Here is a 19,779-nt window from a genome sequence, read left to right on the forward strand (position 1 = left end):
TGTATTTCCTGAAGGCAGCAAATGCCCACGTTTTGGCCCTGAGATTCTCGGACATGTACCAAGGATGAAGGAAGGTAAGGCATAGTATATATTATACGGTAGTGAAAACAGTCATAGGGTATAGAGCCAGACAACCCTGGTTTCAGACCCATTAGGTCCTCTGTGACTCTCATGGGCAAGGAAGAGTTGACTCTCCTGCATCAGAGAATCCAAGAGCCATACTCCCATGTAACCCAAACAGCTCAGCATTCATGCTGAAAGGTAACTAGTTTATTGTTTACAATTAGCAGCTCATTATCTTAAAGACAGCTTCTGAGACAGAAATATATTTATTCTACAGACTCTTAAAACAGACAAGAGATACATCCCTAAAGGACTAAGACAACAGTGAGGGGCAATAATCCTGAGGGAAAAAAATGATCTCCCTGCGATAACAAAACACATTCCTATAAACTTGACAATAAAAAACAGTAAGAAGCTCACATTTTCTTTATTTAAAAAAACCCCATGAACTCATTTAAAGTAATTCATCAAATCATAAAACAAGTAGAAACAAAGTCAAATATCAATTTTAAAAATATGACACACTATAATGTGTGTATACAGTCTCTTAAACAAATTAAGATTAGATCTGTATTAAACAGCTAGCTTTTCTCAAGTTGTTGCAAACCCAAGTATTGTTCTGACTATATAGTCATTGATTATTTTTTGTAACAAAAAGATGAAACTCAAACAGAACACCTCTTAGTAAACAGAACACCTCTTAGTATTACCATCTTAAGTTTTGCTACATTACCAGAATCTCTGTTTCCACAAGTGGATCTTTCTAAATCCATTTTTATTTTTAAAATAACTTTATTATTTGATTATATTCATTGTGAATTATGTGAAGACATGGAAAAATATAAAGAAAATGCAAAATTATCTAGTATCCCCCCAAATACAATAAGAGATTATATATATATATATATATTTCTTTCTAGTCTTAGTACATATTTATGTAGAATTTTTAAAACAAATTAGTACTGTTAAGTGGTTACATATCCCTTTTTCATTTCATATTATACATCAACCATTTCTTTAGTCCATTAAATATTATGTGAAAACATGATCTTCAGTTGGCTGCTTCACAGTCTGATTAGAGCTTAATGATAATTTACCTCCAGCTGGATATTCAGATTGTTTTGAATATTTGCTACTATAGTATGTTATACACCCTTCTTTATACATAATTATTTGTATGTATCTCTGATATTTCTTAAAGATAAATTCCTAGGAGTAACCAGCACAAAGGGTGTTAAATATTTTCAAGCCTTTTGATATATTTTACCAAATTGCCCTCCAAAAAGATTCTACCAATTTATAGTCATGTCAATAAATAGCTCAAGAACTATTTCTTCTTCACATTCCTTGGCAACAAAGAAACTGGATGTTACTGCCTACTCTTTTATTGTTACAAATTTAATGGGGAAATGATGAAATGATCTTCTTGTCTTTTTTCTAAAGTGTAAGCTTTTCCCTACATTTTACTGCTCATTTGCTTTCCTTTTATTATTTGAAGCTGTCCAGGTCTTTTAGAAGGCATCTCTGATGTGAGCAAAGTCTTGTCTTATCACTTGTTCTTCCTTAGGGGGCAAGAGCACAAAAGCTCCATGTCTTTTCCATGTTCTCATAAGTTAAGCAGGAATTTCCCAATGACTGGAGTTAGAAAGTCTCCTTGTTTTTAATGTCTTGGTAACAAAACAGAAAACTGGGCCATTTTCTGAAAGGAAGAAAGCAGGTACAGATTATGATTAACCAAACACATACTATAGGCAGGGGTTTTTCATGCTTATAGGGGCACGATAACACTTGAAGTGCTTGTTAACAGAGTTAAATTTTACAGAGTGAAGACTCATGAAATACACACTGAATCGACACTCCAGAAAGTTCTCATGTTCACCAAAGTTTGAAAATCACTAATCAGGAGTTCCCATCGTGGCTCAGTAGTTAACGACCCAACTAGTATCCATGAGGAGGTGGATTTGATCCCTGGCCTCACTCAGTGGGTTAAGGATCTGGGATTGCCATGAGCTGTGGTGTAGGTCACAGACGTGGCTTGGATCCTGAGTTGCTGTGGCTGTGGTGTAGGCTGGCAGCTACAGCTCTAATTCGACCCTAGTCTGGGAACCTCTATATGCCATTGGGTACGGTGCTAAAGAAAAAAAAAAAAAATCACTAATCAGATGTGGAACTTTGAGCATAACTCTTATTAGTTCCTCATTCTTCATGTAAAGTGAGGCTCAGAATGTTTATCTCACAGAACTGTTCTGATTCTCACTTATCTCTATGCCCCTGCCCCTTTTACATCCACTAGGACACATTTTATACACCACCCTCTAGCCTGGATTGTTTATGCAACCCCCATCATTCACCTTATCCCACTGAAAAAAGTGATTGAAATTTTAATATGCTTGTATCTACAAATAGAATAGGAATTTATTCATTACAGCAAATCTTAGATATCTGTGTAAACCACAGCTCGACATACATCAGGTGCTAAGTTTTTCTGAAATGAATTAATGAGTGAATTAATGATACACACTGTAGTGCTGAGAGCTGAAACTACTACCCTGGAATAAGGGATTATTAGTATGGTGCTCCTTAATGCTATAGAATGGAGGCCATGATTCTCAGTTTTGTCTAGAGCAGCAATTCATTTTCCCTCTTAAAAAAGGCATAAATGCAGAAACACAATTTTACACACATTTTCAGGAGCTGCCCAGAAGAATACTGACTTTTATTATCCAAACATTTTTACTTAAAAATGAAGTTGAAATAATAAACTTGTTGGTTGAGAAAGTATCTTAAGTTCAAGATACTTGAGACCAAAGACTATAGTCAAAGTGGGATCAGAAACCTTAAAAAAAAACCCAAACCAAACCAGACACCATCCAATCTTGCAGATAACATTAGCCTCAACTGCAGCAAAAGTGAATCACATTTCCTGACAATTAATAGAGTGTTTATTTAGACAAACCAGTCCTGCTGCCCTGTCACATTATACTCATGTTCAGCAAAAGGTAACTGTTTGTAGTCTAAACTGACATTCTCAACGCTTAACATTCTTAGCATTTGCTTCTGTTTCCTTTTTTGTCATCATTATAATAAGGGCTGCCTGTATTTCAGTTATGATGAAATACTTTGCGGGGGGGGGGGGAATACTCCATAAAGAACATTTATCTCCTCGGTATATAGGCAGAAACCAACAGATGTGTTTCCTGTGTCTTATGGGTTTAAAGTCTGTAATGGAAGACAGATTATAAATTCCAATATTCCTGATTTTGCCAATCCTCAAGGCTGAGAGGCACCTTATTACAGTGATGTGCTAGAACCTACTTGTACCAGCTTATAAAAACTGACTCTGTGTATCACTTCCCAGCTTACCAGTGGCTTCATGTTGGTAGTGTGAAATTGGCTCTGCAAGCGCATTTATACCACGTCAGTCAGCAGATGCTACAAATCATGTCCCCTCCATGCCCATCAGTTGGCAGTCATTTATTTATCAGATGATGTCCTCATCATACTAAAATTGTGGTTCTTGTTCCAGGGCTCCTCAGAGATAATTCAGGTGGAGAGAGTTATTATCGACTTTTCAAATCCTCTCTCAGCCACTTGTCATAAGACCTAACAGTAGAGGTATGCTTAGGAGATTTTAGGATGTGCTGGCTACCCTCTTTGGATATTAGGTGAACATAACATCTGATCAATTTCAGGCTGCTCTTTATCAAAGGTAGTTAACCCAGAGAGTTACAAGATGTCCAGATAAAAAACACATCTCTGGAGAGTTCCCATCATGCTGCAGTGGAAATGAATCTGACTAGGAACCATGAGGTTGCAGGTTCGATCCTTGACCTTACTCAGCAGGTTAAGGATCTGGCATATCCGTAAGCTGTGGTGTAGGCCAGTGGTCGCAGCTCCAATTAGACCCCTAGCCTGGGAACCTCCATATGCCGTATGTGTGGCACTAAGGAGAAAAAAAAAATACATCTTTCAGCTCAGTAGTCAATTCAAATTATAATCAAGGATTTAATACTAGAACTGAAAAGCTACCAATCTGCAACACATGACATGTTTATCATTAATTACTGTCTTAGTTTGATGCAACATTAACCGTTAAGTAGACATTCTTTGGCACCATTTTAGTATTGCTATGTGTTTTGGCTTTTACGGCTGCCAACTGTGCATGGATCTGCCAAAGAGAACATTTTTGCCTGCAGTGTAATCCATGTGCAGAGCAATTACTACCAATCTTCTGAAGTAAGACTTAGGGATACACTGCAAAGCAGGACAATGTCGAGAACCTAGTAGATTAAATAATAAAATTCCCCACCTCCACTTCCAATGTTCTTGCATTACCAGCCAGAATATATGACTACTCAGTTTCACAAATGGTTAATATGGTAGTATATGGCATGACAATTTACAGAAAACATCTAAGCCAGTATAAAGTACATCGAGGGATCCAGGGTGAAATGCAAGTAAGAGAAAAAGCAGCTAAGGGACTATGGAAGTGTCTGCCTGCAGGTAGCTGAGGTACTTACCTTCAGGTTATGGAGGGTTTCTGACCATTCCATGGATCCTATCTGAGGTATGGTAGTAAGAAGTAAACTTTTGGCTTTATTGGCATTTTCTTTCAGGGTCTTTAAAACCCGGTCCACTGAAACCTAGAGAAACAATAGCACAGGATATTACCAGCAATTGAAAATCCCACTACTTTTCATAGAACATTTTCCTGAGTTCTTACCAGATCTGTTGAAGTCAGTTTACTCTGGTTTCCATCCCCTGAGCCCAAGCTCTGCATTTAACAGTGGAGAGGTCTTGGAGAAACCTAATGACATCTCTGAAAAGCACCAGTGCCATTCAATACGGTGTCTGAGAAACTTCCTCAGATGTATAATATGTTAGCACAGTCTAGAAAGATTATGGCTCTTCTCTTTATGTCCATAGAATGGATTCTACTTTTTAAGCTGTTGCTATATTGGATAAATCAGAAGATAAACACATTTCTCTTTAGAGAAGTCATCCAGCTAATAAAGACAGACTGTGGAATGAAAGTATCAACATTTTTATAGCTTCTTGTGAATTAATGGATGGGCTCTTAATATACAACCAAAAAACCCAAACCAAACACAGAAACAAATCACTTGAATGAGCTTCCTTATGAATTCTAGTATCTGAATCTGATCAAATCCCTAGATCCGGCTGCCAATTTACTGAAAATACACAGGAGTGAGAAATTTGATAAACTACACTAAGGAGAGAGCATTTCAATAATCTGCACTGTGGGAAACTCCACAGGACAAATGAACTGATTTTTTTTTAAGAACACCTTTAAGAAAAAAATCATTTATACTAGTTGAGATAACTAGAAAATTGAACATTGCCTGAATATAAAGGAATTATTTTTGGAATATGGTAACAGTTATGTGGTTATTTTTGATGTCTCCTAAAATGTTTATAGATAAAATTATGGATCAGAGTATAGATGAGATATGATTGGCCTTAAGTTGGTATGTTTATAGTAGAAGCTGGATGCTGGATTCATGGAAGCTCATAACATTGCCGGTTTCTAATAAATGACTAAAATTGCTTCATAAGGAAGCTGAAAAAAATTTTAAGTATAAAACAGATGATTGGAGAGAGTACCTGTCATGCTGCACTATGCTGAGAAGATACCTAAGATTTAGGGGCACAATGATTACACCTTTCTTCGTACTTCCTGGAGCATAAAGTCCAGACCCCTCCACCAACTTTGAGATGATGAGCACTGTAGCAGAGGGGAGCCCCATCACTGTGGGAAAGGATCACAGCACAAAGCGATGACCAGTTGGGTGCCTGCCAGGTATTGTACAGACATGTTTTAGGTGAAATCTTCAAATGCAGGTTCATGAAGCGTCTAAGAGATTTACTTCATTTTACCATTTTTCTCACACTTTTCCTTGTGGCTGATATTTCGATATAGATTCTGATCTCCTTTTTCTCTGCTGTTGCACTCCACCCAAAATGCCCTTTATACTAACCTGACAATAAATTCTAACCCTCTGTCCATCATCCAGCTTAAATCTCAAAAGTTTTTTTCAATTCCCACCCAGTTTAGGCATCTCTAAAACCTTCTTGCCAGCCAGGCTGCACATCTGGTTTAAAGCGTAATGACACATATAGCTGACTGAAGTGATGCCATCTTTGTGCTTTCCTTGTGGCATTTAACATTATTTGCCTTTGTGCCTTACCACTTACACAGAGCTTAGTTTTTATGCTTTTAACTGAAGTAACTCCAATTGACTGTTTTCCAAACCTCATGTGGCCCACTAAATGAAAGCACCATTAGCTCTGCAGAGGAGACAAACGTTATTAGATTGAACAGAAAGCCACAGGCAGGAAGCAATCTGCTCCTGGGGGGTGGCAAAGGCTGGCGTCTTCTATTAACTGGAAATAGCTTCTCAATACCATGAGGCTGAGCTGACCCTTACGTGTCCAAAGCTGCCAAGTCAGATATTATGTTGGGTCAGGATTTACAAATCTCTTATATAACAATCTAGGAGTTGGCAACAGTTTATTATTACACTGAGGAGCCAGGATAAGACATTCATGCAAGCCATGAATCTGTGTTCATCCATGACCCAAACTCCATACACATGGATGGACAAGCAGCTTGAATATCTCACCTTGTTTTACATGAAACTGGGTGGTAAAATAAGCAGCTGTGAGATGGTGGTAAGTTCCCCTGAATGTGTTCAGAATAGCCACCCCTGTTCTTCCTTCAAAACTTGACTGTAGTTTTTGTCCCTTTCTCTTTTTTTTTTTTTTTTGCTATTTCTTTGGGCCGCTCCTGCGGCATATGGAGGTTCCCAGGCTAGGGGTCGAATCGGAGCTGTAGCCACCGCCTACGCCAGAGCCACAGCAACGCAGGATCCGAGCCACGTCTGTGACCTACACCACAGCTCACGGCAACGCCGGATCGTTAACCCACTGAGCAGAGGCAGGGACTGAACCCGCAACCTCATGGTTCCTAGTCGGATTCGTTAACCACTGCGCCACGACGGGAACTCCCCTTTCTCTTTTTAAAATGAGATAAATGACAAGAGAAATCATCTTGTTTCTTCCAGTAAAATGCAAGAAATGAAAAGAAAAGAAGGGAAATATTAGATTAAAAGATTTAAGAGGCATTTCATTCAAATGCAATGTATGGATTATAGGGGACCCTGATTTGAACAGTTAAAAATTATGAGACAAGAGAAAATGTGAAAAGTTTGGATATTTGACTATATTAAGGAATTAATATTTTTTCATACAACAGTGGTGTTGGGTTTTTTTAAAATTTAAGAGAAACCGTTTAGAAAAATTTACTTCAAATTAATGAGGGTATGGGCATATATATAAAACACAAGATTTGCCATGGCTAATAATTGTGGAAAGCTGGGTGATGGGTAACTGGGAATTCCTAATACTAGACACTGTATTTTGTAAATGTCTGAAGTTTTCCACAAAGAAAACTTGTTTTGAAAGCCTGACCTCTGTGGCCCAGTATCCTCAAATAGTAGCTGGACCTTGCTGTCTTTCTTGCCTAAAAACCATCACTGACCTCCCATCCGAAATCCTTACATGGTCTACATGGCCCTGCCTCCCTCCTTTCCACTCAAGCAAGGCCATCTTCCTCATCACACCTAAATCAGGAAGGCTCCCCGGACTTCAAGTATTTGGATGTGCCAATTGGATATGTACCTCTGTATCCCACCACACTACTTTTTATAACCCTGAGCCTTCTCAGGATGGTTTGCTTGATCTCTACCCAGCTTCTCAAAACCCCAGAATGTTGGCTCCTCATGGACTTGTCTACCTGCTGTGGTATTCTTATACCAAGCGTGGTACTCATCCATGATAGGTTACAGATATTAATAGTGTTCTATTACCAAAAAGAGGTAAGTAAGTTTTCCTATGTAATAAATAGTAATGGGAAAGATGATCAAGATGGCAGAGGAGTAGGACATGGAGCTCCCCTCCTCCCACAGATATATCAAAAATGCACCTATAGAGAGTTTCCATTGTGGCTCAGCAGTAACGAGCCCAACTAGTATCCATGGGGACATGGGTTTTATCCCTAGCCTCGCTCAGTGGGGTAAAGGATCTTGTGTTGCTGTGAGCTGTGGTGTAGGTCACAGACACAATTGGGATCCTGCATTGTTGTGCCTTTGGTACAGGCTGGCGGCTACAGCTCCAATTTGACACTTAGCCTGGGAACTTCCATATGGTGTGGGTGCGGCCCTTAAAAGACAAAAAACAAAACAAAACAAAAAGCATCTACATGTGGAATGTTTCACATGAAACAGCTACTGAATGCAAGCAGATCTCAGACTTCTGATAGGGCAAGAACATTTCCATGTAACTTGGTAAAATGAAAGAAAAGAGAGAGAAGAAAAAAAAAAATGAAGACAGAACCTGTGCTCCTGAGAAGGAGCTGTGAAAGAGTAAAGGTTCCCTTATCCTGGAAAGTTCCTTCAGTAGGGAGATCAGCTGGGACAGAGGGGGTTCTTTGGTGCCTTGGAGTGGAGTGCAGCAACCGGTTTGCTGTAGGCAAAACAGAGAAAGGCCTGCACAGATGGTCAATCCTGCTGTCCTGTTCTCCCCAGCCAGAGATGCACATATAGCAGTGCAGGCAGGGGCTGGGTGCTGAAGCTTGGGCTTGGAGGTCAGACCTGGGGAGAGCATTGGGGTTGGCTGTGTGGAGACAGCTTGAAGGAGCTTAAGTGTTGAGCAGTGGCAACCAAAGGGGTACATGGAAGAAGCCTGGGCTCCCAGAGAGGCAAGGCTTGATGGGTGGCTCATGAGGGGAGGGACCATGTGCATGTGGTCACAGCTAACAGGACACTGCCTACACAAACTCTGGGGGTGAGCATGAGCCATCATGGGCTCTAGAGGAGGGTGCAGGCTGCCATCTGCCCTGAGAGAGAAGCATGAACCAATTGCAGTCCCCATGCCACAGGCCCTGGGAGTGCATGAGGACCATTGCATCTGCACACCCCTATCAAGAGGATAAGGGCACACACTGAGGAATAAGGTGGAAGGCCCACTCTGAGGAATGAGATGGAAGGCATCAATACTGAAACCAGCCCTCATGCCAAAAATATTAAATTCATGCAAACTATGCAGGGAATGCTCCTGCATAAAAATAGCCAAGGCTACAGTAGATAATTGCTTTTCCTAAACTCACAGGTTAAGAGAAATACTAGTAAAATGAAGAAGGAAACACTGCCAGTTGGTAAAGACCAAAGAGAATTCCCAAGAAGGAACAAACAATGAAACTGACCCCTTTAGTCAAACAGACACCAAGTTCAAAAAGGAGATAATAAAATAATGAAGGAATCAAGAAAGGCCATCAACAGAAATGCAGATTACTCTAAAAAGGAACTAGAAACTAAGAAAGAGCCATGAAAACTTGGAATATTCATTTGCAGAGATGAAAGCTGAATTAAAGGCAATGAATAAGAGAATGAATAATGCAGAGTGAGATTTGTGGTTGCCAAGGGGGAAGGAGGAGGGAGTGGGATGGACTGAGAGTTTGGGGTTAGTAGATGCAAACTATTATATTTAGAATAGATAAACAATGAGGTCCTACTCTATAGCACAGGGAACTATATGCAATCTCTTAAAACAGGCCATGATCAAAGATAATATAGGAGTGTGTGTGTGTGTTTGTGTGTATGTGTGTATGACTGAGTTACTACTTTGCTGTACAGCAGAAATTGGCACAACATTATGAATCAACTATATGTTAATGACAAAAGTAGGACATGAAAATAGGAACAAAGAACAAGGACAAAAAGTAGGAGATAGTAATAAATATGGTAGATATTGAAAAATAATGCAGGACAATTTAGAAGATAGAATGGAAATCACTCAATTAAAACATCAGACAGAAACCCACATGAAAAGAAAATGAAAGCAATATAAGAGACCTATAGGATAATATAGTGTGTCAATCTCTGCATTATAGAGATCCCAGAAGGAGAAGAAAGAGGAAAAAGGGACTGAAAATTTATCTGAAGAAATTATGGCTGAAGTAAGACAGGAAGGAAACAGAAGGCAACAGACATCCAAATATAGCAAGCAGAGGTTTCCAAACAAGATAAACCCAAACAGACACACACCAAAACATATAATAAAAATGGCAAAAGTTAAAGAGAAGATTCTAAAAGCAGCAAGAGAAAAACAAAAAGTTAATTACAGTGGAACCCCTATAAGGCTATTGGCTGATTACAGAAACATAGGCCAGAAGGGAGTGCGAGATATATTCAAAGTCCTGAAAGAGAAAAACCTGCAACATAGCATACTCTACCCAGCAATGTTATCATTTAGAATAGAAGAGAGAAATAATTTCTCAGACAAGCAAAAACTAAAAGAATATAGCTATGCTAAACCTATTCATTGAAAGGTCTTCTCGAGCTAGAAATGAAGAATTTATAGGAATGAGAAATATCACAACCAGGGAGTAAACTGCTTAAACCAGTACAAAGATTTAAAAAAATATTTGAAAAGGTCTGTGAAAGCAATGATAACCACAATGAACAGGAAAAAGTATGAATATGAAGATGTAAAAGAGGACATCAAAATCATAAAACGTGGGGGAGGACAGTGAGAAAATTTAGGGGCTTTTTGTCTAGACTGTGTTTAAGCCTATATGACTACAAGTCTAAATCAGATATAGGAAGGGGTTTAACATACTTGAAAAACTGAGCAACCACAAATCAAAAACATACAGCAGATTCACAAAACCCAAAGAAAACATAAGCATAATACAAAAGAAGATCATCAAGTCACAAAAAGAAAAATGAAAAGGGGACAAAGAAGAAATATAAAATTAATGGGAAAAGCAGTGTTTAAAATGGCAAGAAATACATATCTATCAAAATCACCTTAAATGTCAATGGGCTAAATGCTCTGACTAGTCACAGAATGGCAGATTGCATTAAAAAACAAAACAAAACAAAAACAAAACAAACAAAAAAACCCCTACAAGATGCTTCCCATAAGAGACCCACTTTAATGCAAAGGGCACACATAGATTGAAAGTGAGGGAATGGAAAAATATTTCATGTGAATGGAAATGACAAGAAAGTGGGGGTTGCAATACTCATGTCAGACAAAATATACTTTAAAACAAAGGCTATAAAGAAAGATAAAGAAGGACACTATATAATGATAGAAGGATCAATACAAGAAGAGGAGTTTACACTCATCAACATATACACCCCTAATAGAGGAGCACCCAAATACATAAAACAAATACTAACAGACATAAAGGGAGAAATTGATGGGAATACAAAATCAATATGGCAACAGAGATCCTAAATGATACATTAGAACAGTTAGACTTAACTGACAGCTTCAGGATATTACATCCAAAAAAACCAGTGCACATGGACCATTCTCTAGGATTGACCACATACTGTGGCTCAAAACAAGCCTCAACAAAGTTGAGTACAGAATTTGTTTCAAGCATATTTTCTGACCATAATGGCATGAAACTAGAAATCAACCACAGAAAAATAAATGAGGAAAAAAAAATTACATGGAGACTAAACAATATGCTACTAAAAAACCAATGCGTGAGTGAGGAAATCAAAAAGGAAATTAAAAAATACCTTGAAACAAACAACAATGAAAACACAACCACCTAAGATCTATGTGATGCCAGAAAAGAAGTTCTTAGAGAGAAGTGCGCACTGATATAAGCCTTCCTTAAAAAACAAGAAAAATCTCAAATCAACAACCTAACCTACCACCTAAAAGAATTAGAAAAAGAACAAATCAAACAAGGAAGGAAATTATAAAGATCAAAGAGGAAATAGAGATTTTAAAACAATAGAAATTGGGTTGTGATGATCATTGTACAACTATAAATGTAATAAAGTCATTGAGTAATATAAAAAAATAAGTGAAAATAGGGAGTTCCTATTGTGGCATGGTGGTTAATGAATCCGACTGAGAACCATGAGGCTGTGGGTTCGATCCCTGGCCTTGCTTGGTGGGTTAGGGATCTGGTGTTGCTGCGAGCTGTGGTGTAGGTTGCAGATGCAGCTCGGATCCTGAGTTGTTGTGGCTCTGGCGTAAGCTGGCGTTTATAGCTCCGATTAGACCCCTAGCCTGGGAACCTCCATATGCCATGGGAAGTGGCCCTAGAAAAAGGCAAAAAGATCAATCAATCAATCAATCACACCAAGAGCTGGTTCTTTTAAAGTGTAAACAAAACTGACAAACCTCTGGCCAGGCTCACCAAAAAGAGAGAACCCAAATACACAAAATGAAAAAGGAGAAATATCTACTGATATCACAGAAATACAAAAAAAACTTTGAGAATACTATGAATACTTATATGCCAACAAATTGAACAACCTAGAAGAAATGGACAACTTTGTAGAAACAGACCTCCAAAACTGAATCAAGAAGAAATAGATAATTTGAACAGACCAATCACTAGAAGAGCAATAGAATTTGTAGTAAGAAAAACTCCCTACAGAGGGCCAGGGCCAGATGGCTTCAGGTGAATTCTACCACACTTACAAAGAAGAATTTTACCAATCCTTCTCAAATTTTTCCAAAAGACTGAAGAGGAGGGAAAACTCCCAAAGACATTCTATGGAGCCACTATCACCTTAATATCAAAACCAGATAAAAATATGACCAAGGAGTTCCCGTCGCGGCGCAGTGGTTAACGAATCCGACTAGGAACCATGAGGTTGAGGGTTCGATCCCTGGCCTTGCTCAGTGGGTAACGATCCGGTGTTGCCGTGAGCTGTGGTGTAGGTTGCAGATGCCGCTCGGATCCCGAGTTGCTGTGGCTCTGGCGTAGGCCGGGGGCTACAGCTCCTATTAGACCCCTAGCCTGGGAACCTCCATATGCTGCAGGAGTGGCCCAAGAAATAGCAAAAAGACAAAAAAAAAATGACCAAAAAAAAAAAAAGTCAGTATCTTGACAGATATGGATGCAAAAATTCTCAACAAAATTTTCACAAGCTAAAACATAAAAATCAGATACCACCACCAAGTGGAATTCATCCCAAGATCACAAGGATGGTTAAAATATGCAAATCAATGTAATACACCACATTAACAAAAGAAAACTCAAAAATCACATGATCATCTCAATAGATACAGAAAAAGCATTTGACAAAATCCAACATCCATTCATGATAAAAACTCTTACCAGGGAGTTCCCTTCGTGGCTCAGTGGTTAACAAACTCAACTACAATACATGAAGATGCAGGTTCAATTCCTGGCCTTGCTCAGTGGATTAAGGATCTGGTGTTGGGTGAACTGTGATGTAGGTTGCAGACACAGCTTAGATCTTGTGTTGCTGTGGCTGTGGTATAGGCCGGCAGCTGTAGCTCTGATTTGACCCCTAGCCTTGGAACTTCCATATGCTGTAAGTGCAGCCCTAAAAACAAAAACTCTTACCAAAGGGAGTATACGGGGAGCTCATCTCAATGTAATAAAGCCATTTATGACAAACCCACAGCCAATATAATACTCAACAGAGAAAAGCTCAAAGCCTTCCTTCTAAATTCTGGGACAAGTATGTCTACTCTTACCACTTTTATTCAATATAGTATTAAAAGTCCTAATCATAGCAATCAGAGAAGATAAAAGTTATCTAAATTGGAAGGAAAGAGGTAAAAACTGTGACTATATGCAGATGACATGATACTATACATAGAAAACCCTAAGGACTACACACAAAACCAACTAGATCTGATAAATGAATTCAGCAAGTAGCAAGAAACAAGCTTAATTTTGGTTGCATTTCTTTACACTAACAATGAAATATCATAAAAGGAATATATAAAAAAATACCTTTTAAAATTGCACCCAAAAATAAAATACCCAGGAATAAACCTGACCAAGGAGGTGAAAGACATACTAAGAACTATAAAACATTAATAATGGAAATTAAAGAAGATTCGAAGAAATGAAAAGATACCCCATGCTCCTGGATTAGAAGAATTAATATTGTTAAAATGGCCATACTACCCAAAGCAATCTACAGATTTAATGTGATACATATCAAATTACTGATGACATTTTTCACAGAACTAGAAAAAAAAATCCAAAAATTTATATGAAATCATAAAAAACTCAAAATTGCCAAAGGAGTCCTGAAGCAAACAAACAGCAGGAGGCATTACCCTCCCAGACTTCATACAATAATACAAAGCTATGGTAATCAAAACAGTGTGGTATTGGCACAAAAACAGACATAAAGATCAAGGGAACCGAATAGATAGCTCAGAAATAAACTCACACACCTATGGTCAATTGATCTGCAACAAAGGAGACGACAATGAAATGGGAGAAGGATAGTCTCTTCAGCAAGTGATACTGGGAAAGTTGGACAGCTGCATGTAGATCAATGAAACTAGAACACACAATCACACCATGAACAAAAATAAGCTCAGAATGGTTTAAAGACTTCAGCATAAGCCAGGACACCATAAAAATCCTAGAGGAGATCATAGACAAAACATTTTCAGACATAAATTGCACCAGTGCTTTTTTAGGTCAGTCTCCCAAGGTGATAGAAATAGAGACAAAAATAAACCAATGGGACCCAATGAAACTTACAAGGTTTTGCATAGCAAAGGAAACCATAAAATGAAAAGACAACCTATGGAATGGGAGAAAGTATTTGCAAACAATGTGCCCAATAAGGGCTTAATCTCCAAAATATGTGAACAACTCATACAACTCAACAACAACAAAGCCAATTGGGAAAAAAAAAAAAAAGGGCAGAAGATCTAACTAGATATTTCTCCAAAGAAGATATACAGATGACCAGTAGGTACAACATCACTAATCATTAAAGAAATGCAAATCAAAACTATAATGGAGGTACTACCTCACACCAGTCAGAATGGCCATCATTAAAGTCTATTGTGGCACAGTGGAAACGAATCTGACTAGCATCCACGAGGATGTGGGTTTGATCCCTGGCCTTGCTCAGTGGGTTGGGGATCCAGCAATGCCGTGAGCTATGGTGTAGGTCGCAGACATGTCTTGGATCCTGAGTTGCTGTGGCTGTGGTGTAGGCCAGCAGCTATAGCTCTGATTTGCCCCCTATGCCTGGGAACTTCCATTGCCATGGGTACAGCCCTAAAAAAAATAAAAAATAAAAAAGCAAAAAAAATAGAAATAAAAAAATAAAGTCTACAAAAAATAAATGCTGGAGAGAGGGTGTGCTGAAAAGGGAGCCCTTCTACACTTTCTTGGTGAAAATATAAGTTGGTGCAACCACTCTGGAAAACAGTAGGGAGATGCCTCAAAAAACTAAAAGTACAATTACCATATGATATCCAGCAATCCCACTCCTGGACATATATCCAGACTAAACTATAATTCAAAAAGACACATGTTCACAGCAGCACTATTCGCAATAGCCAAGACATGGAAACAACCTAAATGGGATACTACTCAGGATCACAATGAAATACTACTCAGCCATAAAAGAGAATGAAATAATGCCATTTACAGAAACATGGATGGAACTAGAGATTATCATACCAAGTGAAGTCAGAAAGAGAAAGACAAATTACTATGTATCACTTATATGTGGAATCTAAAATATGACACAAATGAACCTATCCACAAAAAAGAAACAGATTCACAGTTGTGGAGAACAGACTTATAGTTGGGGGCAGGGAGGCGGGGTAACCTGGGAGTTTGGGGTTAGTGATGCAGACTATTGCATATAGAATGGATAAGCAAGGTTTTACTGTATCAGTTCTCTGTGTATTACTATTGAATACACAGGGAACTGTATTCAATATTCTGAGATAAACTTTAGTGGAAAAAAATAAAAAAGAATGTGTATATATATATATATATATATATATATATATATATATAAAACTGAATCACTTTGCAGTAAAGCAGAAATTAACACATTTATACTTTAATAAAAATTAAAAATAAATGAATAGGAGTTCCCGTCGTGGCACAATGGTTAACGAATCCGACTAGGAGCCATGAGGTTGCGGGTTCGGTCCCTGCCCTTGCTCAGTGGGTTAACGATCTGGCATTGCCGTGAGCTGTGGTGTAGGTTGCAGATGCGGCTCGGATCCCGCGTTGCTGTTGCTCTGGCATAGGCCAGGGGCTACAGCTCCAATTCGACCCCTAGCCTGGGAACCTCCATATGCCGCAGAAGCAGCCCAAAGAAATAGCAAAAAAAAAGACAATAAATAAATAAATAAATAAACAAATAGTAGCACAGTATAAATAACTTATAACCAAAAGTCTTTATCCTTAATGTAAGAGCCAAGTCTCAATATGACTCCCAGCATACCTACATGTTTACGATGTACTGTTCCATGTTGATTCTTTGATAAAAATGTCTTTTTCTTCTCTGTGAAGTGTTTTGTTCTTGTCTTCCAGTGAGAACTATAGAAAATATCTGGTAATATCTAATGACAATGTATAAAAAGCTGACTTTAAAAACCTAGTAGGAGTTCCCATTGTGGCTTAGCAGGTTAAGAACCTGACAGTGTCCATGAGGATGCAGTTGGATCCCTGGCCTTGCTCAGTAGGTTAAGGATCTGGCATTGCTACAAGCTGTGGCATGGGTTGCAGATGTAGCTTGGATCTGGTCTGGCTGTGGCTGTGGTACAGACCGTAGCTGCAGCTCCAACTCAGCCCCTAGCCTGGTGGAAACTTCCATATGCTGCAAGTGCAGCCTAAAAAAAAAAAAGAAAAGAAAAGAAAAAAGGAAAAACCCAAAGCCCAGTAGAAAAGCACTTTTTGGAATGAATATAACAGAGACAGTTAAGATACTATCTTACTGGCCTTTATGGCACATGGAAACCCAGGCCATATGTGTTCCAAAGAGAATTCCACCTACCACTTCCTCATGCTCCTTCCAGCAATCATAATCTGTTGCCATGGCGATACTTGCATAGCAAATTCCAGCCTCCTTAGCAAGAACCACCTCTGGAACTGTGGTCATGTTGATAACATCCGCCCCCCAGGTTTGGAACATGAGGCTTTCTGTCCGGGAGCTAAAACGAGGTCCCTCAATTGTGATCATTGTCCCTTTTGAGTGGCACCGGAGTCCTAGCTTCTTAGCAGTTTCTATGAGGACCTAGAACAGAAAGAACCGAATTCAAAACATACAAACCCAAGTGGGGCTTAATTTATCCTCCCCCCATATTTTAACAATTACTTAAAATTTTTTTTTACTATAAATACTTAGCACCTACAAGCCTCAAAGAGAACCTCAGAGATCAGAGAAGGGTGTTTCCCACACTCCTACCCACTTACATAATCCTATCTCTGGCCCAGCTTTCTTGTATATAGCTCATAGCTACAAGAGCAAACTGAGCTTTCTCTACATACCAGGGATTTGTTTACATGTTTTCATCTTACTTCTTAACAGCTTTAAGAGACTAAATGGATTGTGAATGTGAACTTGAGTCTGTGCTCTTATGCTCCAAGGCTATATACTAAGTTTCCTTCCTCATTCACGTTTCAGATATATGCAGAAACAACAGTTTTTAAGCTCCTGCGAAACTCATTCTCATTGCTCTTTTATACAAAACCTGAGAATTTTGTGAAAGCTTTTTGGGGGCAGAACATGATTTGATAATCTCTTTTGCCTGTTGCCTCTCTAAAGACATACAGTAATAACAGAATGTGGCTATGCTGACTTCTGTCCAACAATAAACTTATCTTGGCATCCCTTTAGTGACAAGGCCAAACATAAGTTTTAGAAACATTATTTAAAAGTTTGATCACTTTTTCTGTCAGGTTATTAACTTCATTTTTTTTCTTCACCTGTGTTTCAATATTCCTTTTTAATTAAAAGAGAAAAATTAGTCTTTTACATTTAACTGTTAAAGCACTGCTGAAAATTCACTTACCCTTTTGTATGTCTTAGTTTTCTCATCTGTAAAATGAGCATAATAATACTGTATAACTCAGAACTCAGATACTGTGAAGATTAAATGAGCTAAGGAATATATAGCAAGGAATTGTGTTGGGCACATTGTGAACACCATATGTATATGCTAAACTGGTCTTATAACAATTATCAATGCTGGAAATTTCTACATATTTCCCAGATAATTGGTCAGGGCTTCTAGGATACTGTACATAAAATGGAGTGACTCCAAGTCAATAGAAGGCTCCAATGTAGGCCAAAGTCTTGTCTGCACATGTGTGAACCACATAAACAAATTAACCTATTTCCTTAAAAAGAATGTGTTATCATGGCAATAGGAGAAAGAATTAACACGAGCCTCAGCAACTCCAAATTTAGAACCATGACAAGCCGTAGACAGTGACTGGTTTATGCTACATCATGTTTATTTATCCTGTGTATGCTGAAAATAACTTTTCCCTAAGGAGTATAGGTTATAAATACAAAGGCTTAAATCACTCCTCCCTCCCTTGCTGCTCTCCCCAACCTTTTTCAAAATTAAGATATAACTAGCCCAGTCTTGTTTTCATTGAACGTCTTTAAAAATCCCAAAAAACCAAGCTATATGTCTTGGCCAAATTTCAGAGTGCTTCTAGAGATGTTTGAAGGAAGATCACAACTATTTCAGGCCAGTGGCACGCATTGTGTATCTTTATAATCACTCTGGGAGGCATGTACTATGATGACAGGGAAGAAGAAGAGGAGGCTCATGGGTGTGGACCAGCCAGTAACACTGGGATAGACCCTGGGGCCTTGACACCTGAACCAGCACTTTGCACTGCCACACGGAAAGATAATGCCATTTTAAGGTAACAGAAATACAAGCAATAGGCTGAGGTGTCTCTTTAGTGTGCCAGGACTTTCAGATTACTACCTACCTATCTGTCTATCTATTTTGGATGCACCTGTGGTATGCCAAAGTTCCTGAGCCAGGGATCAAACCCACACCATAGCAGTAACAATTCTGGACCCTTCACCCACTGAGCAAGAGGGGAACTTCCCCCAATATTCTTTTAAATCTTTCTGAGGGGGCTATTGACTTGGCTAGACTACTATGATAGCTGAATTAATTTGGTCTCAAGGGAGGCCAAACTGTATTACTGGGAAGTGTCACCCAGCCACCACATTTACATGTGCTCTGTTTACATAATTAGCACTTTCCTCACTCACTTCTATTTGTATCACTGGAGCACTACCTCAGATTTCCTCCTAACATGCATATTCTCTCCCTAGTCCCAAACTGCCCCCATTCAGAAGTGAACAAAAATTTTATATACATTTATTCTCCCCTGGAGAGAGCAAATTTATTATATGGATAGAACTGTCCAGAAGTAAGACTAATAGCATTCTGATATATTCTGATAACTACCTAGAAACATATACAGTTCATCCTTGTACAACACAGGTATGAACTGTATGATATACACATACATGGATTTTTTTTCCAATAAATTTGTAGTACAATACTAGACAATCTGTGGTTAGCTGAATCCTGGGATGCAGAACTGCAGATAGGGAGAGCCAACTGTAAAGTTATACTCCAATTTTTGACTGCACGGTTGGTCAGTATCCCCTAACCCTAACGTTGTTCATGGGTCAATTGAATATCTAAACTCAATATTTAAACTTCACCTTTCTTATTTTTTCAAGCATGTAAAAAAGTCATTTTCATAGAAGTCACAGAGAATCAACATGCAGTGATTATACCTGAAATGGCTCCATCCAAACCCTGGTTTTGGGTTCTAGATTTTTGAGGCCAGAGTGAGGTTAAGGT

At 38.6% G+C, this 19,779-nt stretch overlaps 1 protein-coding gene across 2 annotated transcripts in view; it reads right to left on the reverse strand.

Moving 5' to 3' along the window:
• Window positions 1-310: 310 nt before the first annotated feature.
• MTAP (methylthioadenosine phosphorylase) overlaps window positions 311-19,779 on the reverse strand; it is a 51,560-nt gene continuing 32,091 nt past the window's right edge. The window contains exons 6-9 of one of the 2 annotated variants that reach the window (XR_007133221.1): window positions 16,929-17,168; window positions 4,584-4,706; window positions 3,427-3,591; window positions 311-1,762 (exon numbers count right to left, since the gene is read on the reverse strand). Coding sequence is in view for 1 of the 2 variants with exons in the window: in XM_047767555.1 (XP_047623511.1) it covers window positions 1,724-1,762; window positions 4,584-4,706; window positions 16,929-17,168 (402 nt within the window). In the remaining variant the exon portion in view is untranslated. The remainder of the gene's footprint in view (window positions 1,763-3,426; window positions 3,592-4,583; window positions 4,707-16,928; window positions 17,169-19,779) is intronic. The other variant, XM_047767555.1, reaches the window with a different exon arrangement.

This window comes from Phacochoerus africanus, chromosome 2 (genome assembly GCF_016906955.1).
Source record: "Phacochoerus africanus isolate WHEZ1 chromosome 2, ROS_Pafr_v1, whole genome shotgun sequence".
Lineage (NCBI taxonomy): Eukaryota > Metazoa > Chordata > Mammalia > Artiodactyla > Suidae > Phacochoerus > Phacochoerus africanus.